The sequence below is a fragment of the Pongo pygmaeus genome, chromosome 10 (assembly GCF_028885625.2).
Source record: "Pongo pygmaeus isolate AG05252 chromosome 10, NHGRI_mPonPyg2-v2.0_pri, whole genome shotgun sequence".
NCBI classification, from domain to species: Eukaryota; Metazoa; Chordata; class Mammalia; order Primates; family Hominidae; genus Pongo; species Pongo pygmaeus.
Genome location: NC_072383.2, coordinates 16,049,520 through 16,072,887, shown reverse-complemented (window position 1 = coordinate 16,072,887; position 23,368 = coordinate 16,049,520). Strand labels below are relative to the sequence as shown.

Here is a 23,368-nt window from a genome sequence, read left to right as displayed (position 1 = left end):
ATCATAATCTGTTATTTCTCCACATTTCCGGTGGTTCTAGTGACAATGTCTGGACGGCCTTCAGTCTGTTCATGACCCTCCTGTAATGCAACTCCCAGAGCTAAACCTTATACTCCATCTTTAATCCAGTGACCCACCAGGAAAAAGCTTTGTGATAATCACCAGATAAAACTAAAAGCAAAAAATCTTACTGTTCTGGAAGGCCGGGGGTCAGAGATGTCACAGCTGAAATTTCCTTCAAACGGTTCCAAATGAGGCTATTAAAAATCAGGGGTGGAAGTCTGCAGGTTTTGCAAGTTATATTTTGTTGCTTTATAACCCCTTTGGCCAAAGCGAATGTTATAATCAGTGATGGGCATGGCTCTCGGACTTCATCCCTGTGCCAAGTACCAGACTAGAGATCTGTGAGCTAGGAAGCGAGCCAGCTATTTGAAGCACATTACATCAGACATTTCCTGAGGCGTAAAGGAAGGCCTCCTTGCTAGAAAGCAGGGAGAATTTTGGCTCTTAGAGGTTGGACTCAGTAACTTTAACTCCTTGGCTAAGGGCCAATTCTCTAGCAAGTAGCCTGCAAAAAATTCAAATCCAAAGCCCCTGATCCTGCTCGGCCTGTTGACACCACAGCCTCCTTTGAGAACTGTGTTACCTTTTTGGGAGTAGGAACAGGTTTTAGGAAAGGAGAGACATTATAAAATCTGACATTAAAAAAAAAAAAGTAGTAACTTTTCTAGTTTCACATTTTGGAGGCAATATTGTCTTTACAGTGGGAAATTGTAGACCCTGAATTAAAATGCTTTTCCAAAAAATGCTGTCATCCATCACTCTTTTCTTTTCAAGTTAAACAAAATCATCATATGAAGTAATGGATATACTGCTGTCAACTATTACATTTATTAATTAGATCCTAATGGTAGTTTCTCAATTAACTTCATAAATTATGTTTTGCAGCCAAGGAATTTGATCTCAATAGCCCTTAAGGCCTGGTGTGGTGGTTTACACCTGTAATTCCAGCACTTTGGGAGGCTGAGGTGGGCGGGTCACCTGAGGTCAGGAGTTTGAGACCAGCCAGGCCAACATGGTGAAACCCCGTTTCTACTAAAAATACAAAAAATCCGCTGGGCGTGGTGGCACGCACCTGTAATCCCAGCTACTCAGGAGGCTGAGGCAGGAGAATCGCTTGAACCCGGGAGATGGAGGTTGCAGTGAGCCAAGATCACGCCATCGCATCATTACACCCCAGCCTGGGCAACAGAGAGAGACTCTGTCTCAAAAAAAAAATAAATAGCACTCAAAGTGAAATGTTTTGTAATGCTCAAGTTTTTAGATCTTTTTGTGTGCCATACAGGCTATTATGAACACATGCACTAAGGCCCCTGTGTTCTTTTGGAACAAAGCATTACTCAAATGAATTTTAAAAACCCTAATTAATAATACAGAGGCTCTGGAAGCCTCCCTTCTGAATGCTTAAAGTTGGGTCCTGGTGTGGAAACAGAACTGGTTAGAGTAGCTTTACGGAGCATCCATGAGAGAACAAGACACAAAGCACCTTTGGGTCAGTTATCATATCTGATACTTCTTATCCCTGTTGCAAGATATGGAATTATGATTAGGTCATTCTTCAGTTTATTAACTGAGACCCAGGAGAGATAATTCCAAAGTCATTATCAGGATTAATCAAGTCTTTTGATAGACTGATGCCTTTTCCATCATAAACTCTACAAACTGAGGAGCAACAGTGTTCCAGAGAACAGTGTGACCTTCCTGTAGTTTTGACTCTGAACCTTCAGTCTAAACTCTGGATACTTCCTCTTTCCTTTTGGGAAAATTGATCTGGCACTATTTGATCCCTACCTTGAAGGGGTGCTCAAGAAAAACATAAAATATTTATGAAGTGCTTTGTTTCATCGGAAGCAATGTTCCAGGCTGCAAAACTTCTGTATGCTCTGAGCAGCAGTGTTGGAAATATATTTCAGCTTACCATACATTGTATCAGCTCTTCCAAGGTTGCACATTTCACTCCTGAGTGTCCATGTGTGAAAATCTAAGAATGTCACACATCCCTTTGCCACCTTTCATTAACCATGTTTGTTCCTGAGCATGGTGCGATATATTATTAAAATGTCCAAAAAGGGAAATAAAGGAGTGGGGGGTGAGAAGAAGAGGAGGAGGTGGTAGCAGGGAGGTGAGTAGGAACTGACAATCCCTGAGGAGCCCAAGCTGTTAACCTGCAGGGTATGGGCATCCTCTGCCATTCACCCTGCAAGGTGAAACTGAGACTCACTGGCCAGATCTTGCAAGAAACTCTGCCAAGGTCTGCCATGGCCGAGCCTTCTCAGTGACAAGAGACGGTGGGGTGCAGAGCTGTTAATTTGGCATCCTTCACCAACACTAAGGTCACTGATAAAATATTAAGCTGAACTTATATCTGTGGCTTCATGAAGATGATCAGGGATGGAGGGACGCCAGGGAAGGGGCAGTGTCAGGTGCATGAAGAGGAGCAAAGCCTCCTGGAAGCACACACACGGAAGCTCACAATAGCCACAGTTGCCACAGGAAGCAGCCAGCTTGTGTTTACTTTCAATTCAAAGTGTTTTCTGTTGTATATCCATGTCATCACCTCTTATTTATCAGGAAGTGACACAAAGTAACAGGCTTCACAATGCCATCAATGTCGTTTTGACAGCATTCATGTCACAATACACAATCATGTACTGCAATTATACAAAATCCGAAGAATAAAAGTTACTAGTTACACCGTTAAAATGAAACTGACAACCAAAAGAATAACAAAACAAAAGGAAGTCTCCGTCAGAATCCATAGAGACATTTGACAATATTGCAAAAAAAATGTAGTCAAATAATTGTCCCAGCATGCTGCAGTTCATTGCCATAACTTCATAAATTCCCAGCTCTTTGGGGGAAAGAAAGTGCGTTTTCACAGCCTATACAGTTCTTAAAGAAATAGCTCTCACATGTATGCAGGTCAACAGAACAAGCAATGCAAAGTCTAGGCACCAAGATTGCTCAGACAGCAACAGAGTTTAAAGAGTCCGACTTGACACTCTTCTGAACCAGATGTGGTTTCTTGAGAAAGAACTTGGACAGTAACATTAGTCCAAAAGGGCCAAGGAAAAAACACCAACTGTTAATAAGGAAGAAAACCATCAAGAACTAGAACAGTTAAGACAATTTTTTTTTTCTACTCTACTTTGAAGTTGAATTATAGCTTGAATAGGAAAAGATTACACAGTTGATCTGTGGGTAGAACCCCTCTCTTCCCTGACCAACCTCCCCAATCCAGATCCGGTAATGTTGGAGTACAGATAGTGCTGGCTCAATTTCTTTGAAGTAGAATGACCATTTCTTCATGTGTGGCCATGCCTCCTTTTAATAATGAGGTATAATCTGATGCTAACAATGCCTGTTCCTTCCTGGGTTATGGGGCTGATGAATGGTGTAGGCAGAAAACAATTCAACTTTCTGATAAGAATCACACACACACAAAAATTATTGCACTTAAAAACAAACACTTAAAAATAAAAAACTCAGCCCAACCAGCAAAGGGCCAACTAAACTCTTCGGAAGTGCTGTACTTCCTGCCCTTTGGAGAGCGTCTTGACCTTCCTGGTGTTCTGTTGAATTTGGTCCATTATTAAATGTCCCGAAGTGAAAGAGTCCAAAAAGACACTGTAGGCTCTTTAAGGCTAAGTCTTCCCGGTGCTTCTGTGAGATAAATTATCTCCTTGGCCACATATTACAAAGCAGGGCCTCTGTTTAGAAAAATGACTATCAGGGCCCCCTAAAACAATCTGGAAGCAAGGGAGGATGGGCGCACATCATGTCATCTCCTGTGAATGAGACAAAGAAAGACAGTAAGCAGCCTGGTGTCACAGCCCCACCACTGCTCTCACTATGCTCAGTCTCACAACCCATGCAGATGTGGGTTGATCTGTGCATCTTTCTCTGTGTGCTGCCTCCTTTCTGTGGGTCTGAATGTCTTTCCCTCTCCCAGCAAATTTGTTTCTCTCTGTCTTTCTTTATTTTTTATCCTTCCTGCTCCATTGTGCGCTCTGTCTCTCTTGATGGATATAGAGGTGCAGTGCTAATCCTATCCTGCCTACTGGTCCATATGCTTCCCAGATTTTCATGATTCTCCCAACATGCACCACTGTCATCTCCCTATCCTGTCATTGGCTCCTCTTCCCCCAGTATAGTCAGACACTCTACAGTCTGTTTACTAAACTAAATGGGCAGATTACTGTTACCTCAGCCAAGATTACTTACACCTCCAAAATCTGATCTCCTAGTCAAAATTGGAGTACAGGACGTTGAATATGTTACAAGTGTCTTCATGAAGCTCTCAAGTAAGGGCTCACATAATGGGTGAGACCAAGGTATTTTCAAACTCTGCTATCCTGAGACTCTATTGTCACTGTTGTTTTTGGTTTTAGGAGTGTCCAATCCAGCTCATGTCTTTTTGTCACCCCGTATAGAGCCCTTGTAATCAACAAAATATTTGCACAAGATATCTAGACAGATTTGGATGGTAGTATCCTGATATTACAGGCACAGATCCAATAACAGAATAATTTAGGGTTCTGAGTAGAGGGAATGGAGGTAAAGCCATCATGATCTGTAGAAGCTCCTGTTTGTTGCCAACACCAACCAAGGTGCACTGAAACTCAAAGATCTGCTACAGTACTTGTTTTTCCCTGTGACCACCCACGTGAGGCCAGGAGCTGGGAAGAAATACTCATGTGAAGTCAGAGTCAATACAAATGGCTACTGCTGTCTTTTGTCCCATCCATCACGTCCCCCTCTAATAGTTGTAAGACTGAGCACTCGTGGCGAGCTCTTCTCCACTTACTGCTCTGGATTCTGAACTAGGACTTGCTAACATTCTCGTATATGACATCGCTGATGCAGAACTGCTGCTTCTTCTTCATCCACATCAGTTGCACACACTGATGGATAAAAATGTACTGCTCCTGGAACAAAAGACAAAAACAGGTTTCACAGCAGACATGTGCAAAGATATAATATTTTATACTATGACAGTTTTAATGATCAAGATCTAGTGTTAAAGGAAACCATTTTCATTATTTACAGAGACACAGTTTTATAACTAGAAAATCCAAAGAATCAACTGTACAAGTATTTTGATTAATAACAGAGCTTAGAACATCATGGCTTTTTTTTAAAAACAGTGGAATTTTTTTCCCCTAACTTTATTGCAGTTTAATAAAAATTATATATATTTAAGGTGTACAATGTGATGACTTGATATACATACATGTTATGAAATGATTACCACAATCAAGCTAGTTAACACATTCATCACCCCAGATTATATATATGTTTTTATATATATATGTGTGTGTATATATATATGTATATATATTTGTGTGTGTGTGTGTGTGTGTGGTGAGAACACTTAAGATCTACTTTCCTAGCAAATTTCAAGTATACAATACGGTATTATGAACTATGTTCACCACGCTATACATTAAATCATTATTAATGCTAAAGGAAATCAACATTCAATCAAATCACGGGGCTATTTTGAAAAAAAAAAAAAAGGATATCCCCTTATCATACACCAAAGCAAATTCCAGGTAATTTAATAAATTGTCTTTAAAAATATAGAGGAAAATATTGGTTAATTTCTCTCTGATTACTTTAGGAAAGGAATTTCTAAAATTAAGAGCAGTAGAATAAATTACAAATAAAAATCTCAATCTACTGTATATTTTAAAAAGTTAAAAAGAATAAAACATAGGGTAAACCAGAAACTGGGAAAGAAAAATATTTTCTAGAATTATGACAGAATATTGATACCTTTATTTTTGTGATAAAGTCATTCAAATCAGTAACATGTACAAATAGACAAATAAGTAAAGGACATCAACCACTAGGCCAAATATTCCCTGGAAGTTAGAAACTATGTCTTTTTATTCCTAATGCCTAGCACTTAGCTTGCTTATTAAATGATTTTTGAAGTAAACTGAGGAAATATTAAGATATGCCAAAAATAGTCAAGTAATACAAAGTACATTGAAATAATTATTTTCTATCTATGTAGTGGACAAAGCTAGAAGGAAAAGAATAATATTTAATGATGACAAGTTTGTGGAGGCAGTCCATTTTACTTATTGTTTCTGGAGGTAGAATTAATAAAGTGCTGATAAATGGTGTGGACACAGATAATAGTAAAAAGTGGGAAATAATCTAATTTAATGTTCTCTAAAAAGGAGATTGGTTTAAATATGCAATAGTGTATCTGTAATGAAACATTAGTCTGTCCTTAAAATGAGATTTATAGAGTTGTAGGTAATTTTTGATACTATACAGGCTACATAGTAAGATCCTAAATGAGAAACTACAATGTAAATAGAATGTAAAGTAACATACATATATACATACACATAATATGAGCACAATCATGTAAAAGTTATACTTGAATGAAAGCCAAGATGAAATCACCAAAATACATCTTTCTGCCAAGAAGTAAGGGTAATTTCACAGTGTTCCTCCTTTTTCTTTGTTTCCAGAGTTTCTCTATAAGTAATACCACTAGAAATAACATTTAAATGAGATCCGGTCAAAATATTCATAGGATTTTAAGAAGCTTCCTGTGTAACAACTTCATACAAAAAACAAAATTAATATTTCAAACATCACTGGGTTGACACCTCAGCCTAACCTGTATTTTTCAACACGGTTTGGAGAAAATATATTCCCTTTTGCGGTGATGGTATCCTATCAGTGGCTGAGCTACCCCTTGTGGTTGTCACACATGGACACCTAATCCATTGTTTCTGGTGTTATGTCAACACAGGGAATAGATAAGACCAGAGATTGCCTGGACATTCAATCTGCATCTGCTTAGTGGCTACATTTTGTATCAAAACAAAAAACAACCAAACAGAAAGACCACAAGAAAAGTAAATAGAGACTATTTATGGAGGGACTTGTCCTTGAAAGTCCCAAAATCCAAACTGCAGATCAGGAGGATGGGCTGCTCAAAGCAAAGCTCCAACTGACCTCTAGGGAAGGATATTAGAGGAAAACCAAACAAAATATTCGATAAAAATAGAAGAGAGGAGAACATCATTCATAAGTAGCACTTCACAGTTTCACAGCACTTATCTAGGTTATATTATTTCCCATCATGTCTACTTTACAAAAATTAGTGAAAGTTATCATTCATATTTTACAGAAGAGAAATGGGAGCCTTGAGAGGTGACGTGACTTGCGCAGCAGTAAAGTGGAGATTCAGGCCTCCCCCCAGGGTCTGGCATTCTTTCTAAATACGCCTGTACTTGCGTGAAGAAGTCTATGAAGTGTGTCTGGTCAGGTGAGGAAGAGGAAGAGGGCAGGTCACAGTGCAGTCCAGGCAGCATGTTGCACCTGGAGACATGGCTCATCCTATCAGCTACTTCTGCAATTTTTTGGGTGAGGTGGAATGGTGGAGTCAAGGCAATGTAGAGAAGGCTGGAAAATTAGATACCAGTGATGGGAGGAAATATGGTCTATGTGGCTTGATTATATACATAAAAACAGAGCTCAACTGGAGAATCATTTCATTCTCTTGAAAATCATTAGTGTCAAAGGAGTACTCTAGGATCATACATGTGAAAAGAATAAGCTTTTTTTTAATTTTTACTTTGTTCTTTCCTTGTTAACTTTTGTGACCTGGCAGCAGAATTTGAATGTGAATGGGCTTAAGGAGAATCTTAGGCAGATCAATCTGTATTCAAAATACGGGATGAACCACGGTGAGCAGAGGAACAAGGAAAAAATAAAGGTAAATGAACAAAATGTTCTAGACATAAGTTAAAAAAAAAAAAGACACAGATAAATAACTTGAACTGGAAAACATCCACCATGAAGTCCTGAGGGAATCAAGGGTCAAGCTAGAAAAGTTGGAAAAAGGAAGTAACCTGGGGGACCTCTGCCCCCTTTACTGACTTTGAACTCCCCATGAGAGTTCAGGGAAGGGATACTGCACTTTATTTTTTATTTATTTAATAATGGATTTTATTTAATTATTTAATAATGGATTTTATTTAATTATTTAATAATGGATTTTATTTAATTATTTAATAATGGATTTTATTTAATTATTTAATAATGGATTTTATTTAATTATTTAATAATGGATTTTATTTAATTATTTAATAATGGATTTTATTTAATTATTTAATAATGGATTTTATTTAATTATTTAATAATGGATTTTATTTAATTATTTAATAATGGATTTTATTTAATTATTTTATGGGTTTTTTTTTTTGAGACGGAGTCTCGCTCTGTCACCAGACTGGTTGCAGTGGAGCGATCTTGGCTCACTGCAAGCTCCGCCTCCCGGGTTCGAGCGATTCTCCTGCCTCAGCCTCGCAAGTAGCTGGGACTACAGGCGTGTGCCACCACGCCTGGCTAATTTTTGTATTTTTAGTAGAGACGGGGTTTCACTATGTTGGCCAGGATGGGGATACTGTATTTTAAAAAGGCCGTGTTCGAGGAGATATCGACATAAAATGCTGCCATAAACAAATGAAACAACCAAAATTTAGGGTAAAACATTTAGGGAGAAAACAAAACGTTTTCTTGGCTTTGCAGAAAGCGACATGGTGGCTGCTTGATAACCACCCGAAGAAAGATAATGACCCTAAAAATGGGATGGAGGATGTGTCATGTGAAAGACATTAAGAATCTGTAGTTGGAGAAAAGTCAAAAGAAAACAGGCCATAATTAAAATCTACGAAGTTTTTTGTTTTTTTGAGATGGAGTCTCACTCTGTCGCCCAGGCTGGTGTGCAGTAGCACCGTGTCAGCTCATTGCAACCCCTGTCTCCTGGGTTCAAGCAATTCTCCTGCCTCAGCCTCCCGAGTAGCTGGGATTACAGGTGCCCACCCGCCAGGGCAGGCTAATTTTTTTAATATTTTTAGTAGAAACGGGGTTTCACCATGTTGGCCAGGCTGGTCTCCAACTCCTGACCTCAGGTGATCTGCCCGCCTCAGCCTCCCAAAGTGCTGGGATTACAGCTGTGAGCCACTGCGCCTGGCCCCAAAATCTATGAAGTTTTAAAAGGTACGAATTAAGTAAATTGAGGAGACAATTCATTAAATACAAAATACTTAAAATAAGGTGTGGCTCTTTGAAGCTTGGTGATTCATATACATAACGGGGAGTTTTAATCACATATCAGGGTGCAAATTTATGGAAGTAAAAGCCAAAAATATGGACTGATTAATAAAGCACTGTTTACTCACCAGACAGTGGACTCCTCTGGGAAACCAGACATTTTAAACTTATGATTAAAAAGTGATATTGATGTCCCCACCACGCTAAATTACTAGGCAGCATGATTGAAACCAAGTGAGGAAACCAACTGGACTTGCTTCCTAATTATCAATGGGAGGTCTGAATATTAACGAGGATAACTCTTTCCCAAGTGATATGATCCTGCTGTAGTTCAGAAATGAATGTATTGAAACAGCCTTGCCAAAAATTGGTCAGATAAGAATGGGGAGGTAGGAGGAAAGAAAAGTAAAAGGAGGGGGAAAACAGAAACAGCTGAGACGGCCGCCATTACTCTAGGCTTTTGAAGTGATACTGACATCTAGTGGTGCTGGGTAGGAAAAGCATGAGGAAGACCAAAGCATTTTAAAAATATCCTCCTAACAGGTCGGGCCAGGTTGTGTTCTACCCAAGTGTTCCACCCACACACACTCTTTGAGAAAAAGGATTATTGTAAGACTGAAGCTAAGAAGTCGCGAGTATGGCTGGGTGATGAGGCTTATGAACAAGCTGTTGTACTTGGCTTTTTGCGCCCACAGGGGTACACACCCACGGCTGCTCTGAGGCAGGCTGTGCTGTCTGCCGGCGTTGCCTTGAGTTGCCGCTCCAGACTAAGTGCATCCTCAGGCTTTCAGGGAGGGAGGACTCGGGAGAAGAGGAGGAAGACGGAGCACGTAACACTGTTGGATATTTCATTTCAGGGGATGCTTCCATGTTGTTAAAATAATAAATCTTCATCATTGAGATGAAGGGAACTGGCAATGCTGGTAGGTTGGAGACTGGGAATCTTTAAAATCATAAAAGGGACAGAAAGCTCAAATCCAACTTCTAATCATCATCAAAAGTGAATTGAGATAGAGTCACACGGAGGATAAACTAATGACAAATGTATTGAATCAAATCCAACATTTCAAATATAAATCAAATTGCACCAGTTCTACAGTCTCTATTTGGTGGCATTTACCCAGGATGGCTGTTATCTGCAACTGACTCTGAGTCTGTTCAAAGGGGTCTTACTCTTACTAATCTACCCATGCACTCTGAATTATGATGCCAATAAAAGTATAATCACTATACGTCAAATGGATTTCTGGAGGCTAGTGTCTATTTCTTTTATGCCTCAAAGCAGTTTGAACATATACAATAAGAAAATGGGAAAGAAAGATACAAAGAAGTTTGAGAGAATTGTTTTGAAGCATATCATTGAATAATGGTTAAGTTTTTCAGTCCAGGGAAAATTTAAAAATACATATAGATTATGTTCCTACCTCTGTCTGTACCATAGACATCCGGTATGACCTCATTTCTGACACCAGCCCTAAGATGTCGACAAACTCATGATCCCGAATATGTTGCAAGAGCCTGTCCAGGGCAATGAATGTTCCCGTCCGTCCCACGCCAGCACTGCAAAAGAATGTTCCGATGGCACATTATTCAGATGGTGTTTCTTCCCCCCCCCTCTTTTTTTTTTGAGATGGAATCTTGCTCTGTTGCCCAGGCTGGAGTGCAATGGCATGATCTTGGCTCACTGCAACCTCTGCCTCTTGGGTTAAAGTGATTCTCCTGCCTCATCCTCCCGAGTAGCTGGGATTACAGGCATGTGCCACCATTCCTGGCTAATTTTTGTATTTTTAGTAGAGATGGAGTTGCCATGTTGGCCAGGCTGGTCTTGAACTTCTGACCTCAGGTGATCTTCCCACCTCGGCCTCCTGAAGTGCTGGGATTAGAGGCGTGAGCCACCTCGGCCAGCCCAGATGGTGCTACTTTACTGTTGAAATGAAACTGATGATTTCTAAAAAACTACAAATAGTACCCTTGTGGAGAAAAGAAGACTAAGCTCCTGACAATATTTTCCACTTAACTGATTTTTAAGTATGCAGCTGTGGTTGGTGTTCCTTCTAATGTCACATTTCTGAGTATCATGGCTACCTTCCTGAGAGAGATTTGCACTGCATTGGCCACACCCTTTTTCGGGGTCTCTGCTTCTGCAGAAAAGTAGGGATTCCATGTTGAGTACTCTCGGGAACTGATTTCTGAATTCAGAGAGCTGATACACATAAACAATACCCGGTCTTTTGAACAGCATCAGAGTTAAGCCCTCAGACCAGCTCAAAAGTCCAGTGGAGATGTCCATACCATAACTCTAGGTCTGGGACCACAGAGATTTGTGTATCTTCAACCCTAAGTTCAGTTCACCACCCCAGACCTGCCTTACAGCACGCCTGCCCTTTCAGTGGGTCCTGGGCCTGCTTCCATCTCACAGGGACCTTTGAAATAGTTGCCTTAAAATCAAATGAAAAATTTGGACCCAGTCTCAGCCAGTACCCCAATCCCAGTGCTCAGGGCACAGGTGGAAGTGGACTGACATGCGCTGACCAACTGCCCATCACAGTCCCTAGTTCTATGTGTTGAAGTCAGCCCTTTTTTCCCTCCAATCCTCAATAAAGAGCCAAATGGCTCTTAGCTTTGAATCACTGTGAAATGATGGGAAAAGAGAAAGTTCAAGCCAATTTATATGGAAAGTTTGCTAGAAAAATCCCACTCTATAAACCTTGAGTTTAAGGTTGCTTTTTCTACTAGACAACTCTTCCCTCCCAGGATTTCTCAGATAAAATGATCTGCCATTGGGTGAGCACCTGTAAAGTCATATCCAGAACTGCACTTACTATCTTCCATGAAAGGAATCGGTGAGTTTGACCCCAGAGTTGAAGAGCTTCATTTTCTGCTCTTGAAAAGAACCATTTTGAGAACAGATAATCTTACCTGCTAAAGCACATCTTTTAACCTGTGAATGCCTGCAGTGGATTGACAGCAACAATATCTGCCCTAAACAGAAACTTGGTAGCTTATGAAGCATTTTCCTTTCCAGGGAGACACACACTCCACACAAACACACATGAATGCACACACATACATCCTCATTCTAGTCATTCTAATTCACAAGGGCCAAGGCAGTAGGTCTGGGATTGTAGATTTATTTGCTTAGGTTGGCATGGCTGCCAATGCTTCCCTTCACAACTTCATCCCACTGCCACCTCTCACATGCCATTGGAGCACGTTTATGTCCCCTGTTCTTTTGAGGTTGCATAAGGATTTTAAAGCAATATTGTATCACAGAGATAGATTTTGATGGAGCTCTGTTCGTACAGTAGGAAGAACAAATTAAATTTAATGATAACTTTTCCTGTTGGGAATTAGTGTGGACCTTGATTTTTTTATATCCTATATCCTTTTTCATGCTACTGTCTGAAAATTTAAGAGACAATGCCAAAGAGGAACCATAGCAAATATGTTTATCTTCATAAGCTGAATATTTTCATTTTTCTTTTCCTTTTCTAGTTTTTATGCCTATTTATATTATGTCAAGCTGTGATCAGCTTTCTATAATTTGACTTTGTATTTGTCCATGTTGTAACTACCCAGAATCCTTGATGGAGTAGGATAATGTCACATATTAAGGGCATGATCTTTGCAGATTGGCATGCCTGGATTTGAATACTAACTCCTCCATGTTCTAGTTGCATGAAACTTGTGTGAATCCCTTAACATCTCTACCCTTTTCTATTTTTTTCATTTAAAAATTGGAATAATAACATCTATTTTATAGGGTATAGATACAGGAAAGCCAGAATAAATATTATATATAGTGAGACATCAATTAATCGTAGTTTAAAAAACATCAGAGTTTATTTAATTTTAAACTAAATCTGATAAGGGCTTATGGAATGGTGAGCTATTCCCCTTACAAAACCAACTCCTAATATTTAATAGAAAATGCAGTTGATGAGGTTACCTGCAGTGAATGATCATGGGACCTTTGCTCTTGGTAGCTTGCTGTCGGACCATGTGTACAAACTGCAGGATACTTTCTGCAGCATTTGCTGTGGGCACACCATGGTCAGGCCATGCAGTGTAGTTAAAATGCATCACAGCCTGCATCTCATCAGCCTTTAGAGAAAAAAGCCAAAAACAAGCATTAATTTTTCAGTTCACTGTTAGGATGACCCAGGACTCCGCTAGTTAAGCATGCAAAAAGGTAGAGCCATGTTCCACTCCTGGTCAGTACACTTTCCTTTCCAGCTTTGAGCACCATATCTGGCATAAAATAGGTATTGAAAAAAAAAACACACTAATTGTATAAAGCTTCAAATAGTAGGATAAGTAGGCTAATCTGTACCTGTGTAATTAAGGACAAAACTTAAGCAGATTAGGGTTTGCATCCTGGCTGTCATTTAGAAGCTGCATCAGTTTTGGCTAATGAATTAAACACTGTAGAAAGTGCTGTTGGTGCCCTTTAGATACACTTTGCCAGCCTGGGACACACTTTTCCCAGTTGCTGCTAACAGCACAGCAGTACCCATCTCTTGATAGTTGCCTTCCACTGCACAGAGCTGCCTCGATAGAAAATGCCTAAGAGGTTGCGTTCTCCTGCTGAGGGCAGCCCACAGCTAATGATTGACTAACTGTGGGGTATAAAAATCCAGCCTTTTTCAGAGTGAGACAGTACCATGGTGCTGTTCATACCCCAGCACTGTCTGTGGGATCCAGCACAGGTGAGATTTCAGCTGAATGCTCTGTAGGGCTTCTTCTCTGTCAATCTGCTTCCCTTGCTCCCTTATGGGCTTTCCCTAAGAATGCACTTTCACAAAATCACTTATATGAGAATCCTTGTCTTGGACTTTGATACTAGAGGACCTGACTCACTGAGCTTCAGTTTTCTCATATCTAAAAGTGGCCTAATGATACTTATAACTAGAGTTGTTGTGTGGATTAAGTGTAATCATGTGTGTGATATTACTATTTACTAGTACCTCATTACTATCCCTCACTGTCATCCAGCTCCGTGCAATTGTATGGTTGATTCTGGGAGTCCCTAGTAAGTGAGTATAACTTATATATTTACCTATTCCTATTAACCCATACATCAAATATATTGTTGTTCTCTCTGAACTGAGTACATATTAACTAGAATGTGTATCTTTCCAGATCAACTTTTTTTAGCCCCAACTAATTTGTAAGAGTTATATATTCTCCACTTGTTATCAACCATCAGAAATATCCCAAACCCAGGCTTCATAAAGGTCTGATTCATCCCTCATTCTTCAAATTTGTGAAGAGCCTAGAATTCACTCAGAGGATGGAATACTATATCATAACTGGGAAGGAAGGAAGCTTGGCCTCGCTGTCAGTTTTGAGCTAAAATTTAAGTTCAAGTATTAAAAGAGAAATGAATTTCAAAGAGTCAGTGGTCTTGGGCAGAAAATAAATGTATAAGGACAATTCATAAATAAAATGTATAAATAAATATGTAAGATTTGTTTAAATATACATAAGTTATCACCTCCCCTACACCCATTGTACCCTTGGCACCTAATATATCTCCAGCAGCGTGCAGTGCATCCCTACTATGTTCAAGGGCTCTGGCTTAGACACACAGAACATGAAGTCTACAAAGACACTGGCTACCCTCACTGCTCTCTTCAGGAAGTATGTTGAGAAACTATCTTGGGCATAATGAATTGTGCAGAATAATTTACTTATTCAACATCATGAGGATTTAAGAATACTCAGCCACCAGATAACTTTAGTTGCCAGGAAAGTTCAGGAAAATCCTTGCCCTGTTCAAATGCTGATCATAATTTGTATAACATGTGTACATTGTAGCCAATATATATATTCCAGTACGGTTGAAGTGAAAATGTATTCAGTTAAAAAGTGCAAGGTGATTTAATATCAGGAAATCATTAAATTGTAGTTAGTTTCTCCCCAGCTACAAGGCAGGGGTCCTGGAACTGGGGTCAGCCCTGTGAGCTGAATAGCAAGGCACAAAGTCCCTGGCAACAAACATGTTTTTGATGATCTTTAGTCTCCAGCTCTCACTCAGTTCATGCCAAATTTCAAATAGTAGAAATTTGAAATTTTTAGCTCAAAAATGACAAGTTGTGTGTTATTGTCATTTTTCTCCTTTCTTGTTAAAGGAGAAAACTCTTCTGATTTTATCTTACTTAGCTATTCCTAAATTTCTCTTACCTTGAGTTCCTTATTTATGTAATTTTATCTTTTTATAATTGGAAAGTTTCCACATATCAATATGGAATGGATAAAGAAGGGTATAAACAAAAAATGAAACAAATTGAAAAATATATTAATTAGACACAGCACAATGTTCTTTGGGCAATTTAGCCTTCATTGTAGGAGCTTAACATTTAGATTCATTATGCTTATGGCCAAAAGGGGGCACTGTGGTACCAGATGCTTGTAACAAGTAAATCTCTTACAAGCAAACACCACTGTTCAATGTTTTATTCCTATTTTTCAAGTCCTTCACATGATTGTCATTGAAAGATAGGTCATCACTTAAGACCAAGGACAAGAAGCATAGTACTGACCATGCAATAATCTATGTGACTCTTCTTTGTCAACAGAATAGGCAATGGAACAGACCCTATTTTGTGCTCAGAAATTTTTTCTCCTACGTGCAAACCTAGGGACAGATTTGTACTGTATTTGGTTATCAGTTTGCACTGGCTTTTCAATTGAAATATCTAAGAACAAAAAACAGAGTTCAAATGGCATTCGGATTGACAAATATTTTCTCTGATGGAAAGTCTATTGATGCTTTACAAGTGCCTTATTATTTTTGAAATAACTCATTCATTCGCTGATTTATTCGTTCCACAGGGATACAGCACTTGCTTCTGAAACTCACAGTATACTGGGGAGGCAGACACAAAAAGGGAGAATTGTAACTATCTATGGTGTGCTGTGATAAAGCAGCTTGCTTAAGACTCTGCCCCAGCGAAGGAATGGGCTAACGGTGTCCAAGCCCAGAGAAGACTCCACAAAGGAGGTGACGCTTAAGCTGAAACTCTGCATTTGAGTAAAAACGTGCTTAACAAGGAAGCAATGTGAATTTTAAACGACCGAAACAACACGAAACACAGTCTGTTAGAGTCATACGGGGATTTGCCTAAATTCTCCTGGTCATAAAAGACACTGTTAACTGCCAGTTAACAAGTGGCAGTTAACAATGGCTAAGAAGTGATTTATCTCCTGTAGATATCAATAAGTAGGTAGTATCAAGTTCTAACGTTGTATTGACATGGGCAATCTTTGTTTCCATTGCCTATTTTAAGGGTCAGCAAACATTTTCTGCAAAGAGACAGTTAGTAAATATTTTAGTTTTTGCAGATCATATAGTTTGCAGCTACTCAAGCTTGATGTAGCACAAAAGCAGTCATAGACAATTCATAAACAATGCAGGCTGTGTTCTAATAAAATGTTATATATGGACATTGAAATTTGAATTTCACATAATTTACATATAGCGTTTCACATAAAATACTGTTTTTCTTGTTGATTTTTTTTTTTTTTTTGTGGAGACAGAGTCTTGCTCTTGTTGCCCAGGCTGAAGTGTAGTGGCACCATCTTGGCTCACTGCAACCTCCACCCACTGGGCTCAAGCCATTCCCCCCACCTCAGCCTCTTGAGTAGCTGGGACTACAGGTGTGTACCACTACGCCAGCTAATTTTTGTATTTTTAGTCAGATGGGATCTCCCTGTGTTGCTCAGTCAATCTTGAAATCCTGGGCTTAAGTGATCTGCTCGCCTCAGCCTCTCAAAGTGCTGGGATTACAGGTGTGAACCACCATGCTCAGTTGTTTTATTTCAACCATTAAAAAATGTAAAAACCATTCTTAGCTCATGGGCTTTATCCAACAAGCAGTAGGTAAATTTGGTCCACAGGCTACAGTTTGCTGTTTCCTTAACTATTAGAAAGGATTGTTTCTAAGCAGGGAAGAACATCTCAGTGAGAGCTTTCCTATTCAATTTTGTCTTCATAGAGAGCATGTTCAAGTGGAGAAGACTATTAATAGTAAAAACTGTATATTCTATAGGCTGAGGTCAATGGCATGACTTCAATTGATGTTAGCACCTAAGCCTGGCACAGAAATATTTAGCGTTTGCTCAGAGACTTGTCAGCAGAAAGGTGGCAGGCCTTGTGAGAAAAACAGACATTTTTTTTGGATGTGTTATCAATCAGAAATCAGTAGCCCTTCAAGAGAGATAAGGAATTATGATTAATAAGACCTAGAAGTACCTTACAAATAATGAAAACCAAACCAGAACAAAATAAGAAAAAAAAAACCAAAACAAAACCCAAACTACTAAATCAGGGTTTAATTATTTAATTTAAAATGTAAGTGTGCCTTATATACCCTAATTATACTCATATATGATTAATATAAGTAAGGAGAATACTTCTGTCCTCAATGATGCCTCATAAATGATGATTAATAGTGTCTTCTATGATCTTGAGCTAATTTGAGATGAACTAGTGCAGACTTTTTACTGCGTCTTCTCAGCCTCTCCAGACCAACCATATCATCCACACCATCACTGATGAAATGGGAAACAATGACACTGAGAGTGGATTTTTCCTCTTGAAGGAAGCAGCATTGCAAAGCTCAAAGTGCTCATTGGGTTGGTCTCCCATCACTTGCCTGGCGGTGGTGGTGTAGGTGTCTGTTGGGAACAGGCCCCCAAATCTGGCCATAAACTGGCTGCAAAACTGGCCATAAACAAAATCTCTGCAGCTCTGTGACATGCTTATGATGGCCTTGATGCCCATGCTGAAGGTTGTCGGTTTACTGGAATGAGGGCAAGGAACACCTGGCCCTCCTAGGGCAGAAAACTTGTTAAGGTGTTCTTAAACCACAAACAATAGCATGAGCGAACTGTGCCTTAAGGACATGTTCATGCTGCAGATAACTAGCCAGACCCATCCCTTTATTTCTCATAAGGAATACTTTTAGTTAATCTATAATCTATAGAAACAATGCTTATCACTGGCTTGCTGTCAATAAATATGTGGGTAAATCTCTGTTTGAGGCTCTCAGCTCTTAAAGCTGTGAGACCCCTGATTTCCCACTCCACACTCAATATTTGTGTGCGTGTGTCTGTAATTCCTCTAGCGCCGCTGGGTTAGGGTCTCCCTGACCAAACTGGTCTCAGCAGGTGTCAGCATAGGGACAGCACCTGCTCTCTGCTTGGTGACTTACATAGTTGATCCGGAAGTGTCTACAGGCCCAGTCGTCCTGCTCTTCCTCTGAAATCATCTCCACAGTGATGTCTCCGTAGGCTATAGGTTCTTCCGTGAATGGCCAGTAATGGTCACATTTCACCTGGAGCGAGGACAAAACAATTTTTTAAAACAAACAGGCTAGGAAAGAAATTAAGTGTGCTCACTTAGGGAAAACAAAGGTATTCACCTCTAAAGAATTAGATAGGACTGTGGTGAAGATGAAACATAAAGCAAATGCAAGCGTTTCTGCTACATAGTGTGAATTCTTATCACATGACTTGGGTCATTCTTATCATATCGAACTAAAACAGAGTTGATGGATCAGGGGACAAAGCACTCAGAGTGCCCCAGCTACTCGGGAGGCTGAGGCAGGAGAATCGCTTGAACCCGGGAGGCAGAGGTTTGCAGTGAGCTGAGATCGCGCCACTGCACCCCAGCCTGGGCGACAGAGAGAGACTCCGTCTCAAAAAAAAAAAAAAAAAAACCCTCAGAACGCATAACATTGTTCCAGGAATATAATTCTCTGTAAACCCCGGTTGCTGAAACTGCCTCTAGTAACTTGAAACCAGTGTTATCTAACAGCAACTGAAACAGCCTGTTACGACTCTGAGACTAGTTTTACCCACCACCATCCATTCATCAATCAGAGCTTGCCAGCTCCCCAGAACTTTACCAGTGCTAATGAACTTTCCTGCAAAACAATATGCAATATTTCTCCTTTTTAGAAGACTTCCAACCTTCTCTTTTTTCCTTTGGACATTGCAAAGACCACCGGGTCTGTGTGTTTACCCCCAAATTGTAATTCTTGCTTCCCGAATACAATGTTTTAAATTTAGTGATTTGTCTCTATGTTTTATTTGACTTTGAAAACAGCAAGCATTTCATCAACGGCAGTGGCTGGGGCAGGTTTTGCTGCTAAGTGGGAGCAGCTTCAGTAAGTACGTACCCTCCTTTTCTCATTACACTGAGTGAGCATGACAATAATCTGAGACTTTTGTTGCAGGACCATCTTCCAGAAGTCATTTCTGGTTTCAGGCAGTGGCCCCTGGGTGGCAATATACTCCTGGGGTGAGTTGTATCCCTGAAAGATAAGTGACAAAATTATCACCTAACCAGACACTGTCAACACCAAATGCTGCTCCAGGCCTATGGGAAAAAAACTGAAAATTTACTGGTGATAAAATTGGCAAAGGATCACACACCTATGTAATGTTTTCTCCTGTTTTAATCAAAGAGGCTATCAGAGTAACTGACCATAATTAGTCTGTGTGATTGTGAGCATTGTTCTCCAGAAGGCTGTAAAAATCACATCCACACCTTTTTATGACAATAATAACTATCTTTATATTTTAAAAGTGCAGGTGCTAGGGTGGAACCCTTTGAATTTGGTTGCTGAAGGTGAAATTTAAACACAAGAGTGGTGATCTTTAGCCTTTCTACTTTCCGTTTCACTGGTCCTTTATAAAGAAATAGAGACATTACTAATCTATGGGCTTTTTCTTTCTATTCTTTATTATGAAACAGAGTAATGCAAACTTTTTAGAATTCAATTGCTGAGTTGGGAATGGCTCTCTTTTGAACTGTTTGACACATCCATATAGCCCTGCTAGTCTTTCTCTGGCTGGGTTAGCATTGGGATGCCTGATTTTTTTTTTCTACTTACAGGAATATAGTTGGCATTGATGTAGTCTGCACCTTCCTCTTCGTTCATGGAGACTAATCTCACACGGCTGAAGTCATCTATAGAGGATAAGGAGAAAAAAAAATATTAAAATTCAGGATGGAAGGAAAAATTATTTTGGCCCTCTCTATCCAATATTAAGTTAAATCAGTCAGTGACAGAGTAGGTAGATAATAATTGTTAGCCTGATATTTTAGCCATTGTTCAACTTTGGTTTGTTGTTTAAGTAAATAAGTGAATATTTTCCAACCACTATTTTTTTTCACTACCAGCTCTCCTGTCCTTGAAAGAATTGTTTCCAGGATTGTTTAGGGGTTGTTCAGAGTATTTCAGGAACTACAGTATCTGTGAGATTGATTAGACAGCTATAGTATGTAGCCTAAGCACACGATTTTCATTTCACCTAGAGATATCCAGAGTGTTCACGACTTTAAGGAGACCAAGAGAAGAGAAGATGCATGGGTTTCTTTTGTAGGTGGACATTAAATGAAAGAAGCAATTTCTGAACTGTGTACAGATGTGAAGTGTTACTATGATAATATATCTAATTTCATCAAGAAACCATATCAAGAAGAGACTTCTCTTTCTAGAGCTTTTTCAGCCTTTCTCTTCTCACTTTTCCATTCGTGCCTAGCTCCCACAGCATGTAGCAGAAAGAAAAGTGAAATCTAAACTGGAATGTATTTTAATTGTTTTGTAAGTGCTTTATATTACCTTTTTTTTCTTGAATGTTGCTTTTTATTACAAAATGCTAAGCAACTATATAACTTGTCAGAAGTTAGAGAAGGCATTTTAATATACTGCATTGCCTTTCCATTTGCCTCTTTCCATTATCAATGAATTGGCTGAAAATATTTTATGAGAGTACAAATGATCCAATCCCCAATTTGACTATGGCTCTTTAATCTCTAAAGGGCCAAATGGTCCGTCTTTTTGTTCTGATGCAATTCATTTAAAAGCACTATAATTAAATCTTCCTCCATATGCTAAGATCTAAAGACATCAAAGCAGAGTGAGATCAATGCAATCTCAGACTTGGCCTTGAGATCCGGACCACAAATGGGTGTGGCCAGAGATTGGTGAAATTGATTAATCTGCAATGACAGTCCATCAACCCTTAAGACATGAGTATGACTGGCACAATTGACGATCTTACATGGTAGGATGTTTGTGTAACGGTTTTTACATCGATTCAGTGGAAGATCTGCAGCAAAGTGTGGGATATCCAGTCCAATCAATTTCAACTCCTGTAAAGGACAGAGAATGGATTTGAGATTTCCATAGATGGTGTGAATTGGATTATTGTTCACACTGGTTTATTGCTCACAAGCCGTTTCCTATACGACATTGCAAGTAGCTCCCTTTAGAGGCGGAGTGTACTCCTCCACCCCACTATTGTCAACTTGCTTTGGCCAATGATCTTAGGTAGAAATCAAGTCCAATCAGAAGCTTTCAATGCACTTGCTTGTTTGGTTTGCCCTCTTGTGTGTCTGCCATCTGCCATGAAAAGGACATGCCCAGGGAAGCTGCTAGTCCCAGAATGAGGCGGCACATAGGGCAGACCTGACTCTGACCCACAGCCTGAAGCAGAACTGTCCCAGCTGTTCCACAGACCCATGAATGAGAAAAGTAAATGTTATGTAGAGATTTTGAGGTTGTTTCTTATACAGCATTATTGTGGTAATAGCTATCTAATACAACACTAAATACCTTGGATAACTTAGTGGTCATTTGGAGGAGTAAGAAGTATATGTATAAAACTCAGGGTATGAAATATTTGAAAATAAAAATGCTTTTCAGATTTTTGGAGGAATGGAGTAACTTAAGTTTATGCGATTTGTATAAATATTTCCTATTCTCTGAAGAAATCTAGGTTTTTTTTCTTGTAGGCAATGAGCCTTAGAGAAAGTAGTAAAAAATAGTGAGGAATGAGTAGGGAACAATCTCCATGTTACAAAGTATGGGATTAACAGTCACTAAATATCTGGTAATGAAACCTCAAACATAAAGATGGATCTGTAGTTGTTGGAGAAAATCCTTCAGTGAGAATAAGAACATCCAAATATCTGCCTGCATATATTGGTACTCTTATAAACCTCATTTCAGAAGGTGGACTGATGAGAAATTTTTATATAAATAACTGTCACACTTCAAAAATGGTATGTTATGGGGAAAGGGGAATTTCTAAGTTGCTATGCCATGTGTCTTACAGGAAACAGGGGGATTATGATCAGGCCACCTGTATTTCTTGGAGGCATCATTCACATTGTGGTCTATATGAATGGTGTTCACTGGAGTTGTACAATGTGCAACCAATGCAGTGGATCTAGTTATATTCCTATACAAATTTTAGAGGAATGTTAGTAAACAGTGTACATAATTGTGTATAAGTGGGATTACCCACATAGTGTGCACCTTTCTGTAAGACTACTAAGTGAGGCAAAAATCACTTGTTATAAATTTTATTTACATTTATAGAATGTTAATATTGAGCACAAGTTTTACTCTTCATAATTCCTCCCAATTATTACTTCAAGGAATCAAAGCTGGAGGAATACTTCCCTAGGAGAAGAATTTCTGAGAGTCTTTTAACACTGTTGAAGAGAATTGGAGCCATTTGACCACGTTCTAGGATTGAATAGGGATATCTGTTTCATGCCCTTTGTGTCTTTATTCAAGTGCTCTTTGCAAAGCACATGCTTTATTAATCAAGTTATTGGGTCTTCTGATGCTTTTAAATAGAAGACCCTTGGTGGCAAATTACCTTGTGCTTAATGGCATTGGGTTGCCTGACTGTAGCCAACATGGATGAACCAACAAAAATTGCCCAGATTTCTTTCTTTTGATTCCTCATCTCTTGGCTTTTCAGGATGACAATATCTGAAGTTCTTTGGACTAAGTTGATGTCAGTCTTATATACAAACTATGTTACATTTGATTTTCAACTCACAAAATTGGGTTTTTTCCATCTCAGGCACTTACTTGCCAAATATATTTAGGCAGATGCTTCCCATTGTTATTTTATAGCTGAGTGTTCCATTTTAAAGGGTATTCAAAGGTTGACTATATTTTTCTTGTAAGAAACAACTTATTTTTAGTAAATTTCAACTAAATCAGTGTGATGTTTAGGTTAGTTCCTTTTGGTAGTTATAAGCTTATTTAAATGATGCTTCCATTGCTTAAATTATTTCAGAAATCTACCTCCTTTAGAAAATGCCTGCATAGATATTTTTTCAAAATATCTCACATATTTTGACGTGCCACTTATAAACTTTATGTTCTTGGAAGGGTAATTAAAC

General features: G+C 39.1%; 1 protein-coding gene across 2 annotated transcripts in view; it reads right to left on the bottom strand.

Moving 5' to 3' along the window:
• Positions 1 to 2,742: 2,742 nt before the first annotated feature.
• Positions 2,743 to 23,368, bottom strand: part of PTPRO (protein tyrosine phosphatase receptor type O) — a 284,178-nt gene continuing 263,552 nt past the window's right edge. For both annotated transcript variants that reach the window (XM_054445142.2, XM_054445143.2), the window contains 8 exons: positions 21,226 to 21,316; positions 20,052 to 20,128; positions 19,335 to 19,469; positions 18,366 to 18,488; positions 13,097 to 13,251; positions 10,572 to 10,707; positions 4,868 to 4,988; positions 2,743 to 3,848 (listed from right to left, as the gene is read on the bottom strand). In XM_054445142.2, coding sequence (XP_054301117.1) covers positions 4,884 to 4,988; positions 10,572 to 10,707; positions 13,097 to 13,251; positions 18,366 to 18,488; positions 19,335 to 19,469; positions 20,052 to 20,128; positions 21,226 to 21,316 — 822 coding nt within the window. In that variant the 3' untranslated portion in view covers positions 2,743 to 3,848; positions 4,868 to 4,883. The remainder of the gene's footprint in view (positions 3,849 to 4,867; positions 4,989 to 10,571; positions 10,708 to 13,096; positions 13,252 to 18,365; positions 18,489 to 19,334; positions 19,470 to 20,051; positions 20,129 to 21,225; positions 21,317 to 23,368) is intronic.